The 23,564-nt window shown below is 39.3% G+C and overlaps 1 protein-coding gene across 1 annotated transcript in view; it reads right to left on the reverse strand.

Annotated features, from left to right (window-relative positions):
- Positions 1-22,289, reverse strand: part of mfn2 (mitofusin 2) — a 44,440-nt gene extending 22,151 nt beyond the window's left edge. The window contains exons 1-5 of the mRNA XM_042491118.2: positions 21,876-22,289; positions 13,546-13,727; positions 10,749-10,884; positions 9,850-10,012; positions 23-147 (exon numbers count right to left, since the gene is read on the reverse strand). Coding sequence (XP_042347052.1) covers positions 23-147; positions 9,850-10,012; positions 10,749-10,884; positions 13,546-13,723 — 602 coding nt within the window. The 5' untranslated portion in view covers positions 13,724-13,727; positions 21,876-22,289. The remainder of the gene's footprint in view (positions 1-22; positions 148-9,849; positions 10,013-10,748; positions 10,885-13,545; positions 13,728-21,875) is intronic.
- Positions 22,290-23,564: the final 1,275 nt, after the last annotated feature.

Genomic DNA, 23,564 nt, shown 5'->3' on the forward strand with positions numbered 1-23,564 from the left:
AATTTATAAACATGAGTCTGACCTGTCCACCAACACCAGATCATCCCTGAGCAGAGCACACTTGGCTTTAGGCCACATGACACAGACCAAGCTGCCGGCATCCAGGTCCTCATCCTGGTGGAGAGCATGGGCCAGCTGGTTCACTGTCTGGAAACACACACAACATCACCATCACGTGGGTTCACACCAGCTAAATGTAAATGTACAGAATGCATGGGACTTTAAAACGACATGCAAAAAATCGTTTTACCTGCACCTAACATTTTTTACTGCACCATTTGGAGCATTTGTCCTTCTTTCACTGCACTTATGTCCAAGCCCATCAGACCAAAGTTTCAGTAATGTACAGTGAAACAATTTGAAATGTTTATGGTCATTTATACAGTAAAAGGGACATTTTAATAGCTTCTCAACAAACTTAACAAAGAACCTTTTTAAATATCATAGTAAAAGTTCTTTGGTGACTTACTTTCTTCTATTTCCTATGAATATTAACTCATATTAATTAATTTATAATTAAATAAATAAATACAACTTTAACACTGACCTCTATACTTCAATTACCAATGTCGCATGATAACAATAGCTTTCAGTGCTGTTTGTAAATATGAATTGAAATTAATAAGACACAAGCAGATACTGAAAATGCGTCTGTGCGTTCACACCGGACGCAGAGCGAGCGCTTTGCGAAGTGTGTTTCAATTCAAAGTTAATGCAAAGACGATGGCAGATACGAATTTGGGCCGGGCAGCATGGACATGAAAAATTTCAAGTGGGGCTGTGCTGTGAGTGACAGTCTGTCAGTTGATATTTTCTTGATACTGACACAAGAGAGCTACATTCAGCATCAGGGGGGTCTTCCAGACAGGAGATTTAAACTCTGGGTCTAACCATGAACTCTGAGTTGATTTACTCCAAGATGGGAAACTCTAAGTATTCGGTTCCAGAACAGCTGATCTGAATTAGTTCAATCAACTCTGAGTAGTACGACCTCAATAAAAGGCCATTGTGAACGGAGCCCCGATACCTCGATTCACCATAGCAACGGCTGAAAAAAGAAACCAAGCTACTTTATCCCATTGGAACTAGTGGTCCTCATGCTAACTATGGCGAATATGAGCCCATATTTAGTAGAAAAGTAACACCGCTGCAGCAGCTAAGGAGACAAAAGCGGCATGGGAGAAAACAACTGCTCGTGTCATTTGTGTTAAAGTGTTAGTTTGACTGCAAATGTCCATTGACTTAACATTAATCGCACCTTATTAAAATCATAGCACACAAGTGAAAAATTGGTGGATTGAATACATTTTTTGATTTTCATTTAGGTGCAATCCCCCAGGGGGAAAATGCACTTGGAAGCAACTGAAAATTAAATATAAAAACATCATTCAGAAAGGTAAGGCATATTTCGCTCAGCCATGATTGTAGGCCAGCCTCACTTTGGTTTTATTCATATTTGACATTAAACAAAGTAAATATTCATTCAGTGGCTATTTCAACATATAGTCATTTAAACCCCAACAGAATGCTGTTTCAACACATATATGTCCTCTCGCCTTTTATCCTCCTGAGTAAATTGAGATATTGATATAAATCACACACTGAACACGATATCAACTTTCTTCATGGGACTGAGAATTACTATGATGATTTTGTATTAGATTATGGTGCATACAAATGTGGGAATGGTACTTTTAAGTAGCTAACTGATATTTGATTATCAATTTTGTTTTCTGTCTTTTGTTTTATGATGGCATTTTAGCTTTTTGGATGCTTTTTAGATTTAATTTATCATTGGAGTTTTGCTTTATTTTATTGTTTTTAACATATTCATTTTATAAAATATTTTTTACATTTTATTTATTTTATCCATACTGGAGTTATTAATTTGTAGATTAAAATATTGGTGATGTGTATATGAAAATTCAATAATGTACTGATTATAAAAAAAATTACATCTGCGTTCTACTCAGCCAAGTGGTGTGTGAGATTGGATATGTAAGTAATATATTATTAAGATAAATTATTGAGTACCATTCTAACAGATATTCATCGGGTAATGACAGCACATCCAATCGAGGTCTGAAAATTGTCTCCTGACATAAGGCACTGCGTAATAATTCTGCTTCGATATCTATTGGATTGCAAAAATACAGACAATCCGTGTCTGACAGCTTGCTTCAGGTGGGAAGAGACAGGTATAAACTTGGGATTTCTTATGAAAGCTGCCAGCAAGCAGGTTATATTCACAGCAGAGCCCTTTTAGAGAGAGTGGCGTCATCTTTGTTCACTCCAATGGACCGTTTTTTCACAGCAATGGCATAACGTGGAGCATCTCAATCAATAGTTCCCTGAAGTAGCATTAATTGTAAGTGGCACAGTTGAGTTGCAGCAGAGAAAACCATTTGTGATGGGCTTTAACAGGGTGAGACGTCTAAGGAATCGTTTTTGATATTATCAGCATATCTTAGCTAAATTAACGTGCATTAAAGCATGATATTGGATTATCTGCCGCTAAATTAGAAGATTTACGAAGCAATAGCAGACATGCTAACAGAGTAGGCTAACGTTAGTACACTGTACTGTATATACTGAACACATACCCACTTAGCCGCTAACAGCCTGTTAATTTAAAATGTCCTGCTCTTGAGTAATTTCATCTAAGATTGGGGAGTTAAATGGGAGAAAAGGCTTGTGTGATTTATTTTACAGCTCAGTGTGAGTTACACATCAGCTTTGTTAAGGATAACATGGTTCTTGATAGCAGAGTGCTATTTTATGGTACATACGTATTGATATGGATTAAGAGGGCACGTTTGAGACGAATAAACAATGTAAAAAAAAAAACATTACTGTACACAGAAATGTAATTTAAGGGTGAACGTTTTTAGCTTTGTGATTCTGTTGACTCCATTTGTCTTTATTATGTTACAGCTCAGCTGATTTTCCAATGATGGCAAAGGGAGGGAAGCTGAAAGACCTGAATGAGATCACAGGGTGGGTCATTTAGAAAATGAAACACACTAGGCTCTGCTTCCTCTCTCTTTCTTGCTCTCTGGCATTCATATTTAAGGCATAACTGCTGATCAGTGACTCTAGGATCCTCATTGTGTGCTTATCCTTTTTACTGCTCACCACCTTGGGTCTGTTGAACTGCACTACACTAATCCCGTTGCCTCTCCGGAGCATTCCTGCTCCCTTGTTTCCCAGCTTTCCCGGATTCTGGACGCAACCCTGGCTGTGCCTGATCGTGGTGATATCTGTGCTGGCACTGTGACTCTGCCTTTGGTTGTGCTTGTACTGTGGCTACACTGATACTGTACCCCCCCGCTTGCCCTGATCGTGGTCTTGGTCCTGGTTGCGCCGATGCTGTTATCATGCCTTTGGACACCTCCCTATCAATATATGCATGAGACTCTTATCAAAACCCACAATATCATCACAGAGTGCATTTGATTTTTCACACCTATCATTATTGTAAAATGACATGCGTCTGTTTCCGCTATTGCTGTGCCTCTCTCCCCCTCTCTCCCCCTCCGCCCCTCTGTTTCTCTTTCCTTTTTGCCACAGTTGTATTTCATTTGTTATTTACGACATCTATTGCACGTCTGTCCGTCCTGGAAGAGGGATCCCTCATCATCCTCTGCCACTCTTCCTGAGGTTTCTTCCTCTTCCTCCCCCCCCGTTACAGGGGTTCTTTTTCGGGAGTTTTCCTTGGGTAATGTGAGGGTCTAAGGGCAGAGGGATGTCGTACACTGTAAAGCCCTCTGAGGCAAACCATGTTTTGTGATAATGGGCTCTATAAATAAAATTGACTTGACTAGGCTTGATGGGGAATTATTCTAAGCACTACTGTTACACTGTTGTATTATATTATATTTTATTATGGTGTTATATAAGTAATCTTGTTATTGTATATTGATAACTTACAATAGGAGCACCAGGTGCAGGAGGAACTATTTCGAAGCAGGTTATAAAAACACAGAGGGCTCTCGTTTAATGCAGTTCATTAACATATAAATCCAGTATAGGGCAATATTACACGGCCTAATGAAGGCTCTCCTCTGGAGTGCAGATCTGACTAATTCGTGCACTCACATGCAGTGGTTTACACTTTGTATTAAAATTCTCTCTTATATTAACAGTAGTGTGACGACATAGAACAATGAAGTAGCTTTACCTTTTTAAACAAACGATAAAAGCTTGGACACACAGACAGGCAGGCTGACAAAGGATCAAAGTCTGATAAATGATTAAAAAAGGATCAATATTTGTAGGCCTTTCATATGAAACACTATAGACAAATGCTGAGGTTAGCACAGCAAAAGCTAATTTCCAAGCCAGTCATTCACTATAAGAAGCGCAAACTTAACACAACTAACAAAGTTTCATAACTGAAGTTGGGGAAGAAACACGCCTCATCTCCCAAAGTGGTTTCCCATCCAGGCCTACAAAGGTATGTCTGACCCTCTCTCCTGTCCTTTTCTCCCTCTCTCTTTCAGCAAAAGAGCTACACGGGATTCAATGGAGGCTTGAGACTCCCTGCATTAAGACAGCACCCTCATCCTGAGTGTCAGCTCCCTGTCCTCTGCAAGCCTTTCCCTGTTTCTTATTTTTACTAAACCATATACAAGGCTTTCCATAGTGTGCTCTTTGTTTGGGTAAAATGTTCTAATGCAGTTTTTGAAAATAATAACCTCAGATTTTTTGTAGTTGTAATCTGTGGTGAGTGTAAGACTTCTACTGCTGGCATTACTCAACAACATTTTCCTCATCTGCGTGTCAGTGTGATTTTCTCTACACGCCTGGATCGTCCCCGTGCAGCACAGCAAAGCATGGTGCAGACTCTCTGAGAAGACACCACAAGAGAAGGACATATACAAACTGCTTAATGTGCTATTTATATTTCTGAGTTTAATAGATATTAGTTTAATTAATTGATTGCAGTAAGTCAGTAGAAAGAGATTAAGATAAATAAAATACACGTTTATATATATATAAGCAATAAACAGCAACCTGCTCCTTTTTAAGGTAAGTCTAAAATATTTCAGCATAACCATATATGTCATATTCACATCACTCATTTATACTATGTAATTATGCATTTTACATATAAAAGTACTATACATATACAGTATGTATACATGTGTGTGTGTGTATATATATATAGAGAGATTTTAAATATTTTGTATGTTAAATTATATTTCATTTTTTGTATTTTACTCATATTTAACCCCTATCTTGCACGCAGTTGCTTTTTTATCTGTTGCCTCTGACTCTTGAGCTGCTGAAATGTGCGAATCTCCCGAGTGTGAGATTAATTAGTCTAATCTAACCCTAGCCGTTAACATTAATCTTCTAATACAAGCATGTTTTACTTAAAAAAACAATATAATAATTAAAGCTGCAAGGAGCAATGAACGGGCCCTTGCACCTCCGCGCACGGGGCTACTTGCTGGACACCGACTGATGCCGCCGTATCTCTCTGGGAAGGGCAACACTGCAGGCAGCAGTGAATTAGTGTTTCCTTCTTGTAATACCGAGACTGGAGCTGTGCTAAGTAACTTTAGCAGGTGTAGTTGCATGTGTTGTAATCTGACACTTACAGAGCTGTTGCAGGTTTACTCACAGCAAAAGCATGGGAAAAATGACAGTATATTTCTCCTTTTTCCCTGATGATCACACTAAGTACCTAAATGTGTTTCTTGTTGCTGCTTAAATATAACGCCGCTGAGAGATTCTGAAAAATTGCTAAGTACAATAAAGTCAGCATGTTCGTTGTCCGCTCCTCCTGTACCCTGAAACCTTAGATCATCTTGTTCATTTGCAGAAAGATGAGGCCATTGTTTTTCACATAACAGTATGTACTTCAATGTTGCTTACCGTAAAAAAACTCCGACTGATTGCACCACCGTCCACTGTTCTGCAACGCTCTCTGTCACAATGTCCTTAAGTGCTGAGAGTACTTTAACAATGAAGTAAAAGAGCACTTTGACTTTGACCCTCTCTCTCTCTCTCTCTCTGTCTCTCTCTCTTCTGTGTCTGTGTGTGTGGTAGAGTCAAAGCTGCAGCTGGCAGAAGTGTGAAACAGGGCTGTATTTGCTCTACTCTGCTGCTTTTAGAGTGCTGAGAGTTGGGTCAACAATGTAAGAGCTCCATCTGCTGGACAACTATAGAATGCAACCATTTTAAAACCACCCAGCATCCTTTTCTGCATTATATGGTCTGTGAACAGAGCTTTCCTTTCAGCGCATTTGGGAAAGAGATATGTGCATAGGCTGATTTGCTCCATTATGTCTGTAAAAGGCTCATATCAGATGATAATATAGGTATATTGAAAAATCAGTCGGGCTTTAGCAGAAATGGTAAAAAAATTGGCCAAAAAATTTTAACAAAATTAAAATTGGTGGGATTTCTGTTGTGTTTAGGGCATGGCTCCAAGAGGCTTTTCTGTAAGTCTTGGGCCTTTACATGAGTTTCTTAGCTCTAGGTTAAACGGCTCTCGGGGGCTGCTTCGTTAAAAAATTAGTAGGTGGAGCTAGAGAGCACATTTTGGCACATCACAGCAAAAGAATCATATCAAATAACACATCATAGGACTATTGATGTGTATACTACATTTCATGAGTTTTTAAGCATCTTTAGCCCCTCAAACACAACTTCCTGTTGTATGACGAAGAACACAGAAGAACGTCAACAGCTTTTGATGAAATCAAAAACAACTCGTAATTTAACATCAGGAAATACTGATGTCCAGATTTGAAGTTGATCAGATGAAATCTGTAGGACAAGTGTTTCAAGAAACAGACACTAAAATTACAAAAAATATGAAAATTCAAATTAAAATGGAGCACAACCTGTTGGGTTGAGGGCATGGCTCCAAGAGGCTTTTTTGTAGGTCTTGGGCTTTTGAACATGTCTGTCAAGTTTCGTAGCTCTAGGTTAAATGGTCTGCGGGGGCTGCTTCGTTGAAATTTTCTAGGGGGTGCTCAAGAGACATTTTTGCACATCAATGTAAAAAAATCATATAAGATTTCACCATTTAGGATTTCTGATGGATCTAGCCACATTTGGTGAGTATGGGTGTATGCCTTGGCCCGCAAAAAATGCTTCCTGTTTTATGGCGAATAGTGCGTAACTATGGCGACAGTGTTTGATGAAAACTCAAAAAAAAAATTCTGTGCATCATGACAGTCTTTGCAGTATTATGAGAGTATTTGAGGTTGCTCGGGTGAACCTGCTACAGGACACACATTAAAGTGTAATAAAAAGTAACTTCCTGTTACCACTAGGTGGCACTATGACTGTGATTCAAAATTGCGCTGCAGTTTTCAGGCCTGGACTCTCATCAAATGTGTGAAATTTTGTTAAGATCTGATCATCTGGGATCAAGTTATGACACTTTTTGATGTCATGTCGGAACATCGAAATTCGCCATGGCATCACAGGAACACCATTCAACAAAAAATGACAATATTCATTTTTTTTGTGTAAAACTTTGTCTTTCCTGTGTCAATAGGTGGCGCTCTCACTATCGTGTGAAATTGTCATATAGATGTGTTCAAGGCAGGACTCTCAGCAAGCATGTGAAGTTTGATGCAGACTGGATCATGTACAACTGAGTTAAAAACCACTTCCTGTTTGGTGGCAAAACATGTAACTTCTTGGCCCCAGAACTTCCACACCGTTGATCAATGGTGTGGAAGTTCAGACCGTTCGGTGCCAGTGAAAACTGGCTCTCATGATTGCTTAAAATTGTCATATAGATGTGCTCAAGGCTAGACTCCTATCAAACATGTGAAGTTTGGGTCATATTGGACCATTTACATCAGTTACATACCACTTCCTGTTTACTTCCTGGTTAATGGCAGAACATGCAAATTAGATGCCTTATACAGATCACACAGTGTGGTATAAACTCATGATTTGAACAACTTTTGCTGTCAAAGGTCATATGAAGGTAGCCATAATATTTGAAGTCAATCTGATGAAAGCTCTAGGACAAGTTCTCAAGATTACAACCCCTGAAAATGGCCAAAAATACACCAAAATTACAACTTCAAATCAAAATGGCTGACTTCCTGTTGGCTTTACGGTACGGCCCCAAGAGACTTTTTTGTAGGTACTAGGGTGTTGCACAGGCCTCCAAAGTTTCACAGCTCTAGGTAAAACGTGCTGCGGGGGCTGCTTCGTTGAAAATCAGTGGGGGGCACAACTGATACATTTCCTCCCACCCACGCAGGAGACTATTAAAATATCAAATTTTTCACCAGACCTGATAAGTCTGCAAAGTTTCTTGACTTTTTGAATATGTTAAAGCCCTCAAAAAGGCAATTCATTTGAGAGATCAATTAATTAATTAATTAATTAATAATGATAACAACAATAATTCCTTCAGTTTCAAGAGGGTCCTCGCACCGTTCGGTGCTCGGGCCCTAATGAAACTACATACAATGCGCTGCGTGTATATTGTAAATCAAAAATCGAAGTTTTGTCTCTCCGTATAATGAATTCATATGGCCCGTCAGACACTTTGGGAACTTTTCGAAGCCTCCATGTGTCACGAAACGCCCAAGCATTTTGAACTTCCGTTGTCATTACTCTGTTTATTCTAGTGCACTAGTCATATCCACATCACTCATATTTATACTATATAATTATACATTTTATAAAAGTACTATATTTATTTATTTATTTTATATATTTTACATTTTACAATATATTTTATTTTTTGTATCTTAACAATATTTAACCCTTATTTAGCACTCAGTCTATTTTTTTCTATTGCCTCTGACTCTTGAGCTGCTGAAATGTGTGAATCTCCCAAGTGTGAGTTTGATCAGTCTAATCTAACCCTGGCTGTTAACATTAATCTTCAAATATAAGAATGTTTTACTTTTAAAAACAATATAATAATGAGACTAAAGACAATGCGCTCCCTGTATATTGTAAATCAATGCGGTTATTGACTGCTAATTAGCAAAAATGAGTTTTGTCTCCCCGTACAATGTATTCAAACGGCCCACCAGACACTTGCGGGAACTATTGCAAGCCTCCATGAGTCACGTGACGCCAGAGCATTTCGAACCTCTGTTGTCATTACTCTGTTTATTCTAGTGCACTAGTTCACAGAGTCAGTTACCATTGTGACTGACTCAGAGTTTGACTTAACTCTGAGTCTCTTAACATACAGAGTTTTCACATAACCTGCTTCCTGGAATACCCCCCAGGACTGTGCTGAGACAGAACAAATAAGGACTCAGAGATTCGTGAGCAAAGATATAAAGTTATATATTCAGCTCTGAAAATACACCTGTGTCATGTGTTAGCTATATTTGTTGAGTTGCTTTTCAGCAAAATGCTCTGAGTAATTTAAATGGGTCTTTTATAGTGGAAAGTAAAATGGAGGTTGTGCAATGTGCTGTGAAGAGTGTGTGTCTTGGTTCACTCTGCTTCAGAGCATGAAGCATGCCTGTTTACATCCACCTTTCTGTTGTATTTAACTGCAAATCACGTTAGCCGCTAGCTGCCTCTCTTAGCTAATATAAGCACAACCACAGCTGCTGAGAGCAATTTTTTGTTTGTTTGTTTGTTTGTATTTGTTCAAAATACTCCAAAAATAAACAAGTGACCAAATACAAGCCAGTAACGCGAAGCAATTTTTTTTTCATGTTTTGTGTGAACACAGTCAGAATCATGATGTGAAATTGAGAGTGTGTGAATAATGTGGTATTTCAAGGTCTGTATTCACAGCAAATACCACTCTTACAAACTGAAGTTGCAGACAATTGGAGGTATGGCATTGTGGAATGGAGACAAACTGGCCTGCATGCTCTGAGTGCTGCTCACCTTTATGCTCTTCTTCTCCTCAGAGCCTTCAGTGAGGAGAAAGGCCTCATTGCCATCTGTGCCCTCCACCCTCAGGAAGCAGTTGGTAGTGTGTCCTATTCCAGAAGGCAGCACCTTGTCACACAGCATGGCGTTGATCACTGAGCTCTTCCCATTACTGGTCCTACAGAACAAACACAATACCTGTCAGCACTGCACGTAGTCTTTTCACAGCTTTTCCCAGTTGATTTTTTTATACTTCTAGCATTAGGTCAAATTTGTAGATCTTTAACAGCCAGACAAAACTGGTTATGAAACTACTTCACTGTTGTTTTCTGAATGCCCACACACAGCACACAATGGTTCTTGGAGCACTTTCTCTGAATCCATTAATACTTGTTAACGCCAGGACCAGACAGTTGGCACAAAGTTTACATAACTGTAGTCCCCTAAAAGTGTTGCCGGGTCAATCACTATCATTAGAACGAATAGGCTAAAATGAATAACTAACTGGGCTGAGCCATGTAGACTGAGAAATAGCTTCTCTCTGAGGCAGTAGGTTAGGGTAGATTTGTCTAAAAGCCATTTAAATACTTATTTTCTGAGTGTTTAGGAAAACAAACAACAGCTGTGCATGCGTGTTCATGTCAGCATGGCCTACACCAAATGTAATTGGCTGAAATAAGATCATGTGAGAAGTGATGTGTAAACACAGAATACAGACAGCCAGAAAATGAGTTACAATAAGACATACACACTAAATTAAGTGCTTGTTATAAATGTCACAATGGTCAAACTATCGTACAAGCCCATTTTTCTTTTTAAAATTTAACAAATTAGTTAGTGGTTAATGGGTGTCAGCCCTGATTCAACATAAATAAAGGAACAAGAGAGAAAAGCAAAGAAACAGATATTCATACCTCCCAAAGAAGACAACCTTCATATGCCTGCGGGCCAGTACTTCTCCAATCCCTGCCACCTTGGCAAGGTAACTACGAACCTCCTGGACCTGCTCCTCTGTGGTGACTGGGTCCAGCTCTTCATTTTTGTAAGTATCTAAGACATGGAGGGCATCAAAGAAAGGTTACTCACTTCAGTTACATGTGGAGTCTCCAAAGAAAGGCTCTGCAGTCTGACAGTATGAGCTCACACTACATCAGATTTGGTATTTTTATAGCCTGCTGTCAAATATGATGCTGCATGTAGCACTATTCTCATTACCGGGTGTGTCTATAATGCCATTCATGCCAGATATGACACATTTGTGTATCCTTGAGTGCCAACCAAAGTTTTCTTCCTCTCTGCCTTTGCCGGTGCATGAATAAGTTTCTTGTTCATGTTGCCACCATCAAAGCCATTTTCATAGTCTTTCTCACCCATCCTGGAAAACTCTACAGCCCATTCTATTTTTTATAGTTTACCGCACCCCCAGTTCACACTCTAAATTTTTATCCGAATTCTCAGAGTTTATATCAAGTTTAGTGTTTAAATCAAACAAAGTTGTTAATATAGGTGATTTCAACATTCACGTGGATTAATAATGATAGCCTCAGTATTGCATTTTTCACAATATTGGATTCAATTGGCTTCAGTAATTGTGTACATAAAACCACCCACTGCTTCAACTACACCCTAAATCTTGTCCTTGCGTACGGCATCGATATTGAAGATTTAATAGTCTTCCCTGAGAATCCCTCTCTGTCAGACCATTATTTAATAAACTTCGATTTTTTGTTACTTGATTACACACCTCTCAGCAAGAGTTACTATATTAGATGTCTGTCGAATAGTGCAGTAGCTTAAATTAAGGAACTGATTCCTTCAGCGTTAAACTCATTACCATGTCTCTATGTGACACTTTTACCAATTTAAGTCATTCTCAAATTGATTGTCTTGTTGATAGTGCTACTGGCTCAATGAGATCAGCTGTTGACTCCATTGCACCTTTCAAGAAGAAAATAATGAAACAAAGAAAATTAGCTCCATGGTTTAACCCACATATTGCAAATTAAAACAAATATCGCAAAAAGCTGAAAGAAATTGGCGTTTAACCAACCTGAAAGTGTCCCATTTAGTCTGGCGGGACAGTCTTAAAACATATAGAAAGGCCCTCTGCCAGGCCAGAGCAAACTATTACTCATTGTTTATTGAAAACTAGACAAAACCTCACACTCGTCCTACTGGAGCCCTTTTTGTCCCCATTGACTATCATTAAAAGCACTTATTTTAACATGAAATTCGTTATGTTGGGAATGCATCCAGAACTTAGGCCTTCAAATTTGTAGTTTTTAGTGTTTTTCATCTGATCCACTCATTTCTTATATGATTTATTTGCAGAGACATCACATGGTATTTGCAATGGGTTACACTAGATGGCGCAAAATGCTATTTTTATGGTTATAGAGATTTCCAGGCCATTGAAGCAAGTCTTTTCATTTTAAAATTGTGTCTTTGTATCCCTATGCATATGTAAGGATTGTGTGTGCGTGGCCGGGGGGTGGGTTGGGCGGGGGGCACATAAAAGATGTAGTCTGTAAAATCAATGGTTCTCACAGCATTTTCTATGATTCAAGTATTTGAAGTGAAAAGATAAAAAAGTGAGTAAAAATCCCTTACATCAACATGACATCATAATAAAAATTTGGGAACCAACAACCAGCAAATGCGATCAGAGTGTAAACAAGGCAGCCAGGTGCCTTAAATTGTTTATGCAGGTGCACCTGAGAAGTTATAAATTAAAAAAAAAGTAATAACCTATCAAAATCAGTGTTTTTGCTAATCATTGACATGTCCCACACTGATAATCCCTGCACAAAAGAAAACATTTTGCATTCATCATATAGAAAATAATTCATTTTTTGTGTAAAAAAAAAAGTGGTATTATGTAAATAAACTGGCTTTTAGAGGGTTAAAATTATAAAAAAAAAAAATAAATATATATATATACATATTAGCTATATATGATGAGGACTGGAGTTAATGACCAAAAAAAACAAAACAATTATTTTTCTTTTTAATATTTTTAAATATGATCCAGTGACCTAAAAGGGCCTTAAGGGGAAGAGTGTGATTTTTTTGTATTTTTTGTAATAGCACAAAAAGTAATAATCTATTAAAATCAGTGTTGTTGCTAATTGTTGACATAACCCAGACTGATAATCTCCGCACAAAAAACCCCACTTTGTGTTCATCAAACAGAAAATAATTCATTTTTTGTGTAAAAAAAAAAAGTGGCATTATGTAAATAAACTGGCATTTAGAGAGTTAAAATGATAAAAATGAATTCACATTTGCTATACGTGATAAGGACTGGAATTAATGACCAATGATTTTCATTTTTAATATTTTAAATATGATACAGTGACCTAAAAGGGCCTTAAGAGGACAAATGTGATTTTTTTTAAGGAGGACCTGAGCTTTAAAAGTATTTGCATCTTTCTACTGCAGAGACGGCCTAGATATATTAAAAAGACATCCTTCCAGCAGTGAAATACTTCGTTATGTTGAATCATTACTACAGTGGCCCCAGGTTTGAGGCTGTCCTGGCACTTTGCCATGTCAACCCCTCTCTCTTCCCAGCCTTTCCTCTCTCTCTCTCTCTCTCTCTCTCTCTCTCTCTCTCTCTCTCTCTCTCTCTCTCTCTCTCTAGCTCTTGGCACAAATGCCAAAAAAGATATTTTACAAATAAATAAAAGCAAATGAATGGTGGGAGGTTACCATCCAGAAATGAAGCACTCTCCTTGATGTAGGCCCCCAACTGTTCAAAGATCCCGTTGATCTTCTTCTTTGCTGTGACAAAGTGCTTGAGTGGCGATGCATTCACTTCTGCCATCAGTCTCTTATCCTTCTTGCTGTGGACTGCGTTGGTGTTGGGTCGAGGGAAAACCAAAGACATGGCACTGGACAGGAGATGAAAAAAAAGATGAGCTTTAACCTTCTGTAATTCTATAACTTGCTTTGGTTTGGTTTAAATATCAAATATTTGTCTGTTTTATTTTTTTTGTTTTAGCTTTGTGACATAACTTGTTTTTATTTGTGACAGTTGGTGTATGAGCAGTATAGTATAGCACAGCTTGTTAGACAGCTTTAAGCAGTGTTTCCCCTACATGCATTCAGCAGCGGCAACATATAAAAAAAACTCCCCATATATAACTCACTATCTCAGCTTCAAGCAAACAGAATCAGCTGAAGCTGACAGTGATATGCCTTAAGGCCTCAGTTATACCCGCACTATTTTGATGCAAAAAGAATGTACTAGTTAGGCCCGAGCACCGAATGGTGCCAGGACCCTATTGTAATTGTAAGGATTATTAGGGTCCAAGCACTGAACGGTGCGAGGACCCTCTTGAAACTGAAGGAATTATTATTAGGGCCCCAGCACCGAACGGTGCCATACTGTAAAACCAACAGGAAGTCAGCCACTTTGATTTGAAGTTGGAATTTTGGTGTATTTTTGGCCATTTTCAGGGATCGTAATCTTGTGAACTTGTCCTAGAGCTTTCATCAGATTGACTTCAAATGTTATGGCTACCTTCATAAGACCTTTGACAGCAAAAGTTGTTCAAATCATGAGTTTTCATCACAACATGTGCTCTGTATGAGGCATCTAATTTGCATTTTCCACCATGAACCAGGAAGTAAACAGGAAGTGGTATGTATCCCTGCTGTAAATGGTCCAATATGACCCAAACTTCACGTTTGATAGTCCCGCCCTGAACACATCTATATGACAATTTTAAGCGATAATGAGAGCGCCACCTATTGGCACAGGAAAGACAAAGTTTTACACTAAGACGTCCAGCTCCTAGCAGGTTGACTCGATTGATCTCAAAATGGTCTCAAAAAATCTTTAAGACGTTGATGATGCTTGAAAATGAATATTGAGAGTTTTCGTTGAAAGGTATTACCGAAGTCGGGTGGACAATTTTGATGTTTCGACATTTTTTGAGATTTGAGTCCAGGCCTGAAGACATCTGCGGTGCAATTTTGAATCTTACTCATAGCGCCACCTATTGGTAGCAGGAAGTTACTTTTTTTACTCTTTGATTTTTCCCCTGTGGCGGGTTAACTTAATTGACCTCATATCCCATTAGAATATTGTAAAGACCTTCATGATGCACAGAAATTACACTTTTGAGTTTTCATCAAACGCTGTTGCCAAACTTACACACACATTTGATTTGAGTCCAGGCCTGAAGACACCTGCAGTGGAATTTTAAATCACAGTCATAGTGCAACCTAGCGGTCACAGGAGGTTACTTTTTATACACTTGATGTTTCCCCGAGAGCAGGTTAACCCCAGCGACCTCATATTCAGACATAATACCGCAAAGACTTCGATGATACAGTGAAAAAATACTTTTGTGATTTTATCACACGCTGTTGCTATGGTAACACACTATTCGCCATGAAATAGAAAGCACTTTATTAGGAGCAAGGCATGTACAAAAAAAAAAAACGCACCGAATTTTTGTAGATCCATCAGAAATCCTAAAATGTGATATCTGACATGATTTTTTCAAACTGATGTACCAAAATGGCTCTTCAGTGCCCCCTAGAAAATTTCAACAAAGCCGCCCCCACAGACCATTAAACCTAGAGCAATGAAACTTGGGAAATATGTGTACAAGACCAAGACCTACAAAAAGGCCTCTTGGAGCCATGCCCTAAACCCAACAGGAAGTCCGCCATTTTAATTTAAATTTTCATATTTTTTGTAATTTTAGCCTCTGTTCCAAAATGATCTAGTCCTACAGATTTCTTTTGATCGACTTCATATCCGAACCATAATATTTCCTAAAGTTGGGTAATGTTATATTAAGACCAGTTTTTGATTTCATCAAACACTGTTGCCGTTCTCCCCCATTCCTCGCCATAAAAAAGGAAGTTGTGTTTGAGGTGCTAAGGATGGTTAAAAACTCAGCAAAATGTGGCATACACATCAAAGGTCCTAATTTGTGATATTTGATATGATCATTTTTGCTTTATTGTGTCAAAATGTGCTCTTTATCACCACCTACAAATTTTAAAAAAGGCAGCCCTCACAGACTGTTTAACCTACAGCTATGAAACTTTGGAGGCACACTCCAAAACCAACAAAAAAGCCTCTTAGGGCCATGCCATAAACCCAACAGGAAGCCCACAATTTGTTTATTTTATTTTAATTTTCAGGCAAATTTATGGCAAGGTTGTCCAGCAGTGGCGCCCTTACTCCACTGTTTACATTGGAGAATATACCGGATGCTAATGCTGTCGGTCAAGGATTGTTTGCCCGGTAAGCCACATTTAAATCCATACTGTTAAGTTCATAAACAGTGGCTTTATCATTTTGAACACGGACAAGATGATCTATGGTGCCAGGGTGACGTGAGGAGAGGACTACTGACGTGCCGACTATATCTCTATTTAGTGATTATTCTGACACTCTCGGTGGCGTTACGTTTAAAACGCACCAAGACACACATTCAGCAACGCATTTATATCGCCAGGGAATAAAGAGGAAATATACTATCGTTTATTCCCGTGCCTGCTGCGCTCACTAAACCCGGAGCACCTCTGTAAGTGGCAGATCATAACAGAGCCATTACGCTTAGTAAGGGACGTTCTGTATTTGTGGTGTGACTGACATTTTGGGTAATGTTCCAGTCTGTAGTTACACTATAAATCAAACAGAATACTCCTCCACCCTTCTCTGTCCTAACTGAGAGGGTTAGTAACACACCAATTTTATTCATCATGATAAATGTGCACGATCACCGTGTGTTGAAATCACGCAGAAAACTGACAGCAGGGTCTAAAAAAATACCAGCCGCACACCAAATGTGATCAAATCCAAGAAGGTTATTCACCACACTGCCGAGTAAATATTTGTGCCAAAATAGTCACATATTAAACTCTGCTGAGAGTCTACAGTGTGTTTTTAGGGGCGCGTGGCTTTGTTGATCTGTGCCAGTGTTCCTGCTGTCTCTGTTTCACCTGCACTTGTGCGGCTAAGCTGTCTCGAGCGCTACTCCCTCTGCAGCTCTGTTTCCAGCACAAGACATCAGCTGATCTCTAAACTGTCACCATCTTCCAACTGTCTGTTGGGAGCTAACGCTGCGTGCATACTGATGAAAGTTATGAGATATTAAGACAGAGGCCCCGTAGTTTCAGCCAACACTGCAAACTGTTTCTGCCCCTCACATTGACAGCATCAGTGCAGGAGCTGCACTTCTTCCGTTCCTACCTTTCACAAAGCCCTGGACAGATACACAGCATCACAGCTTGCCAGAGGGAACTCATTTTCGCACAGAGGCTGTGGTGATGAGATGTTTATAATATCTTTGACTTCACATTTTTCTTTGACCTCCTCTTTAAGTTTGCATAGTATCTCAATTACATTTATTGAAATGAATGTATTTGTGAGGGGAAAAAAAGCTATTTATTATTATATGGATGGCTGGTAGATTTTTTTTTCTACCAGCCAAATTGGATGGTTAATCAAAAAGTTAATTGTGGACTCTGACTATCAGCTGAAGCAGGCAGCAATTAATAATATTCCAAAATAACACAGGAAGCTGCTGTCATTTGACTTTGCATGGTCCAATCCCTCTCAAAGTTCACATGCTGCGTAAGTGTCACAACCTGAAGACATCTACAAGTCAATACCTTGTTATAGCTCCACCGACATACAACAGGAAAAAGGCATCTCCAGCCTGAGCGCTACAGTGACGAAACACTAATTCACTGCTGCGTGCAGTGTTGCCCTTTCTCAGAGAGACGCAGTCGCATCAGTCAGCGTTCAGCGAGTAGCCTCGTTGTGCACTGAGGAGCGAGGGCCCATTCAGCGCTGCTTGCAGCTTTAATTCTTATTACTTTTGTTAGAGAAAAGTTATAGTGTTTTTCAAATTGCACTAATTTTACTGTAAGATCTTTTGTTGGACTGCTAGGTTTGTGGTCTGTTACTGTGACAAAGAGTAGCTGTTTTGTTAAGTGACTTGAATTATACATAGTATTATCTATTTTGCTGTTGGACTGCTAAATGTAGATTGTACTACATTCCTTTTACTTGAGTCGAACAAGCTCTTGCATTAACTTTATTTTGGAGGGACTTTATTTCAGACTGTAAAACACAGATTACCAGTTAGGACTAGAGTATTTTTTGTTGGGAAATAATGCCCTGCAATGTATGACAAATTTTAAAATGTTATTTTCTGTAAATTGTATTAATCGAGTAATAAAAAAATAATAGTTAGATCAATTAAAAAAAATCAATAGATTAATCGATTAATCAACAAAAAAATAATCGTTAGGTGCAGCCCTACATTTTACTAAACATAATTCATTTACACCTGTGTACAAATGTGTGTTTAAAGTCGTTCCCATGTCAGCAAACACACTAGATTTCTTCTGGCAGTACAAAATAAAACTCTTGCACTTCACCTGTCGAGAAAAAATCGTAGGGGAAACTCTGTATTGTTTATGTTCATAACTGATCATATATTGTATTAGTTAGCCAAAGGGGACAATGTGGCATAAGCCTGTTTTTATTGTGACAGTTTGCGTACAGTGTGCTTACAAGAGTAGTATCATACACCTCAGTACATAGTACATCATAGTACAGAGACGGCACTAGCAAAAAATTAATAACGACTTATTTATTGTTTCTGATACAGGTCTGGTCTGTTTTAATCCTATTAGATCTCAGTGCTGCATTTAACACCACTGAACATCAAATCTTACTGCACAGACTGGAAAACTTAATTGGCCTTAAAGGAATGGCACTAGCCTGTTTTAAGTAATACATATCAGATCGTTCCCAATTTGTTCACATCAACGATCAACCCTCCGCACATACTAAGGTCTGCTTCAGAGTACCACAGGGTTCTGTGCTTGGACCAATCCTTTTTACTTTATATGCTTCCTCTAGGCAACATAATTAGAAAACTCTACAAATTTCCAGTTATGCTGACGATACGTAATTATATCTATCTATGAAACCAGATGAAACTGATCAGCTATCTAGACTTCAAACATAACATAATTTCCTGATGTTGAATTCAGACAAAACTGAAGTTATTGTTCTTGGCCCCAAACACCTCAGAAGCTCTTTTTCTAACAATGTAATTTCTCTAGATGGCATTACCTTGGCCTCTAGCACAACTGTAAGGAACCTCTGAGTTTTATTTGATCAAGATTTATCTTTTGCCTCCCATATAAAACAAACTTTAAGGACGGCTTTCTTTCGCTTGCATAACATCGCAAAAATTAGACATATCCTTTCCCAAACAGATGCTGAAAAATTAGTGCATGCATTTGTCACCCCTAGGCTGGATGAGTCCTGGATGACTCCCTATTATTCGGTTTCTCCAACAAATCTCTTGGGTCTCTCCAACTGGTGCAGAACGCTGCTGCACGTGTTCTAACGGAAAGCAAGAAAAGGGACCATATTTCTCCTGTTTTAGCTTCTTTGCACTGGCTCCTTGTGAAATCCAGGTTTGTATTTAAAATACTCCTCCTTACTTATAAAGCTCTAAATGGTCAGGCTCCATCCTGTCTGTTGCAGCTCATAGGTCCTTACCAACCCTCAAGATCACTGTGCTCTGAAAATGCAGGATTACTTGTGGTTCTTAAAGTTTACAAAAGTAGGATAGGAACCAGAGCCTTCAGCTACCACGCTCCTCTCCTATGGAACCATCTTCCAGTTTCGGTCAGGGAGGCAGACACCATTTCAACTTTCAAGGGTAGACTTAAGACCTTCCTTTTTGATAAAGCTTATAATTAGGGCTGGCTCAGGTTGCCTGGACCAGCCCATAGTTAGGCTGACATAGGTTTAACCTGCTGGGGACTTCCTATGACACACTGAGCTCCTTTTCCTTCTCTTAATCCCGCCATCTGAAAATCATGCATGTCTGTTTACTGCATTACCCTTACTGCTAAGCTAGCCTTATATCTGTGACAGCCGTTTGCAAGCTTAGCTTAGCCTCAGTAGTTTAGCTTAGCCTTGCATCTGTGATAGCCATGTGGTACTGTCACTACCTGGGGCTCGCAATTACGGAGCCTGGGTCTGTTGAACTGCACTACGCTAATCCTGTTGCCTCTCCAGAGGATTCCTGCTCCCCTGTTTCCTAGTTTTCCTGGATCCTGGCTGTAACCTTGGCTGTGCCTGATCATGGTGATAGCTGTGCTGATGCTGTGACTCTGCCTTTGGTTGTGCTCGTGCTGTGGCTGCACTGATACTGTACCCCCCCGCTCGCCCTGATCGTTGTCTGGTCCTGGTTGCGCCAATGCCGTGATCTTGCCTTTCGACACCTCCCTATCAATATACGCATGAGACACTTATAACCCTCAACATCATCATAGAGTGCATTTTATAATTTCAGACCTATCGTTATTGTAATATGACATGCATCTGTTTCTGTTATTGTTGTGCCTCTCTCCCCCACTCTCTCCCTCTCCTCTCCTCTCTCTTTCTCTTTCCTTTTTGCCATGATTGTATTTCATTTGTTATTTACGACATCTATTGCACGTCTGTCCATCCTGGAAGAGGGTTCCTCATCATCCTCTACCACTCTTCCTGAGGTTTCTTCCTTTTTTTTCCCCCATTACAGGGTTTCTTTTTTTCTGGAGTTTTTCCTTGGGTGATGTGAGGGTCTAAGGGCAGAGGGATGTCGTACACTGTAAAGCCCTCTGAGGCAAACCATGTTTTGTGATAATGGGCTCTATAAATAAAATTGACGTGACTTGACTTGATCTTGCCATTTGGGAGATTGCACCAAAAGAATCCCCTGCAGCCCTTAAAGCACTTTTCCCATAGACCACTTTTGAAAAAAAAAAAAGTGTTATAAAATAGCCTGATTCTGAATATTCAAACAGAATATGTTGTATATATGATTGTATCAAATTCAGAATATTGTCATATTCAGAACAGAAGGGGACTGTTGATGTGCATGTAACCGCAGCCTCAGTTATTGCTTAGAAATGACTGCTGACACTTGTGATGTGTCACACTAAAGGCCGCCGCTGAAGTACTACATGTCATGCTCTCACTCTTCTTTTGATTCCACAATGCTGGCATGCTGTCTAAAATCACAGTGGAGCTGCATGGTTCTGTGTAGAAATGCAAACACTTCATGAAGAAGGGACTATGCGGCGTCTCTATATCGTCACCTATACGTAAAATTACTACTGATCAGCCTTGAAGAAATCCAAAGAATCTGTTAAAGACTTGGAAGCTAGAAGCTGCTTTTGGTTGGTTTGGTTTGGTAGGACCCATCTGGGAGTCCGGTATCTAGTTATTATTACAGATCAATGAGTGGGTGCACCGGCGGCTGTCTCCTCTTCACTGTATTAAACAGACTAAGCCTTAGTATAAGCAATCACAAGCTTCCTCCGCTGGCATCTGCACGATCCGACTGCTGTGAGTTCTTAAGTAATTCATATACTTGAACATACTGAGTGAACTTAACGACAGGACCGTCTCTGACAGCACAGTCCGACACAAAGTGCGGCGTCTGAAATGACCGAAGACTTTAATGAGAGCTATCTGATATAACGCACCTGAATAGCTGTTTTATTGGACTGCGATAGATTTTAACGTTAGCGGACTTGGGGTGTCCACCGGTCTATGAGGCTGGACTCAGCTGTGACCTTTCACACAATTTGAAGGTAACACTGTAACGATGATGTGAATGCCTTCTACGTTCAGGTACGAAATGTAACAGTGACACAAACACAAACTGAAAAGCGACAGAGGCACAACCAGCAGAATGATATAAAATTGACGTTATATAACATATTTTCAAATTGATGTCATTATGCTGTATCCTACATTAGCTTAAATCGCTTACATCAGTCAGATGTCCATCTGTCCTTATTCTTTAATATTGACGTTACTTAGCTGTGACCTTACTGGTCCTGTCTGGCATGACTACACGAGGTGGGAACGAATCCGTGCTAAATGACAAGCTAGCTAGCAGTCCAGTGACGCGAGCTTTGATTAGCAGCTAGCTAGCGAACTACAGTAACGTTACCGAAGGCATTGTAATATGTTTCAGTTAGGGACTTACCGTGGATAGGGGTCGTTCCTCACAAATAGTCCTCTTGCATTCTGCCCCCTCGGCTTTTGAAATCTTGGCTGGCTAACTAGTTAGTAACGCTTCTAACGTTACGCGACTGGATGTTAGTAATGAGTTAGCTGTCTATGCTAAGTGAAGGGGGCGTCGCAGAATGTTCCAAGCAACGCAGACTCGATAACAAGCTGCTATGCAGCACTGACAGTGACTCGGACAACGCACTTGGACTCAACAAGCTTCAATAAATAAACACTAAACTACTTTTTTTGCTGTTGCCCAAATATCACGTCGTTTCAGCCCATCAACAGCCACTGGGATATTTCCTTGAGATGTTGCAGTCGAAGCAAAAGCAGTCCAAGCCCTCTGGTCGAAAGTTCTTCCTCTTCTTTCAGTTTTAGTGGCGGTTGGTAAACTAGCTTTTGGGCGCATTACTGCTCCCTGCTGGACGGGAATTTGGAGCAGCTGATTGGCAGGAAGAAACAAAACCCCTAAATTCTCTCTTGTTCCCGTTACTCTAAGTAATCGACAAGAAGTTTACGTACAATCCTGGATGTCTTTCATAGCAGATCCCCTCGTGTATTAATAATATAATACAATATAATATAGCGTATTTCTTCAGTTAGTCCTGTTAATAACTCATTTCTTCACCATATCTGTTGCAATCTATGAGTACATATATCTATATTAACATATGCACATACATACTTAATGCTATATATACATATATATATCAGGGATTTTGTTTTTCTATGATTGCATGTGACAAATTAAGTAGATGGATTGATTTAGATATATATTTGGCTTGTGTAAGTCTGTCAAGAGATAATAGAGGTCTGATTTTTTTTAATTGTTTTTTGTTGACGCCATTGTATAGTACTTCCAAAGTATTATAATTCATTGTATTACCTTAAGTGAGGTATTTCTATTAGCCCATTTGGGTTTCTTACCTCACTGGCATCCTGTTTTTTTTTGTTTTTTTTTTGTTTCTGTATTGTTTTTGACCTGTTTTCTGTTACCGTTTTTAATGGGGCAAATAAAAAAATTAAAATGAAGATCACATTACCCGTCTGACGTGTAACAGATGTGCTTCACGTTTTATTTCACAATCGCTGTATGAAGGAAGATTAGAGTACATTTAGCTCACAGTTGCCATTGGAAACAGCGGTTCTGCGTTAGGTTTGGGGGTCGAGATCCCAGGCTCTTCCTCACCTCACCCGACTAAAGCTGAAGGCCACACAGTGGTCTCTCTCCCATTGGATATTAGGACTACCTCGGTGTCTGCTTTATGTGTAATGTAGGTTATTCTTAATGTCCATCATGGTCTTTACAGGCAGGAACTCGCTGTTACCTCCTAAATCTTCCTGACTGGTTCTGATGGATGTAACAAAGAAACCAGCAAATATATATATATTATTTATTTTAGCTTTTAGTGAAAAGTTGTTTTTTTCACCACGATTGGCTCTAAAAATTCACAGCATGTTGTACATCCTATGTAATTCTTTTTTTTAGTCATCATTACCATAGTTGTTGACAGGCAGGGTCTGTTTGGACTTTTGCGGGGGTGTACTACAAAGGCCACCTGGGAGCTTAGAATATGAGTAGATTTTTCTTTGTAATTTTAAATTATGTCAGGGAACATAATATTTCCAACTGCCTCATCTTTTTCCTGTCACTTTTTCTTTT

Source organism: Plectropomus leopardus, chromosome 9, assembly GCF_026936395.1.
Source record: "Plectropomus leopardus strain MGB_pleo_1.0 chromosome 9, ASM2693639v1, whole genome shotgun sequence".
Lineage (NCBI taxonomy): Eukaryota > Metazoa > Chordata > Actinopteri > Perciformes > Serranidae > Plectropomus > Plectropomus leopardus.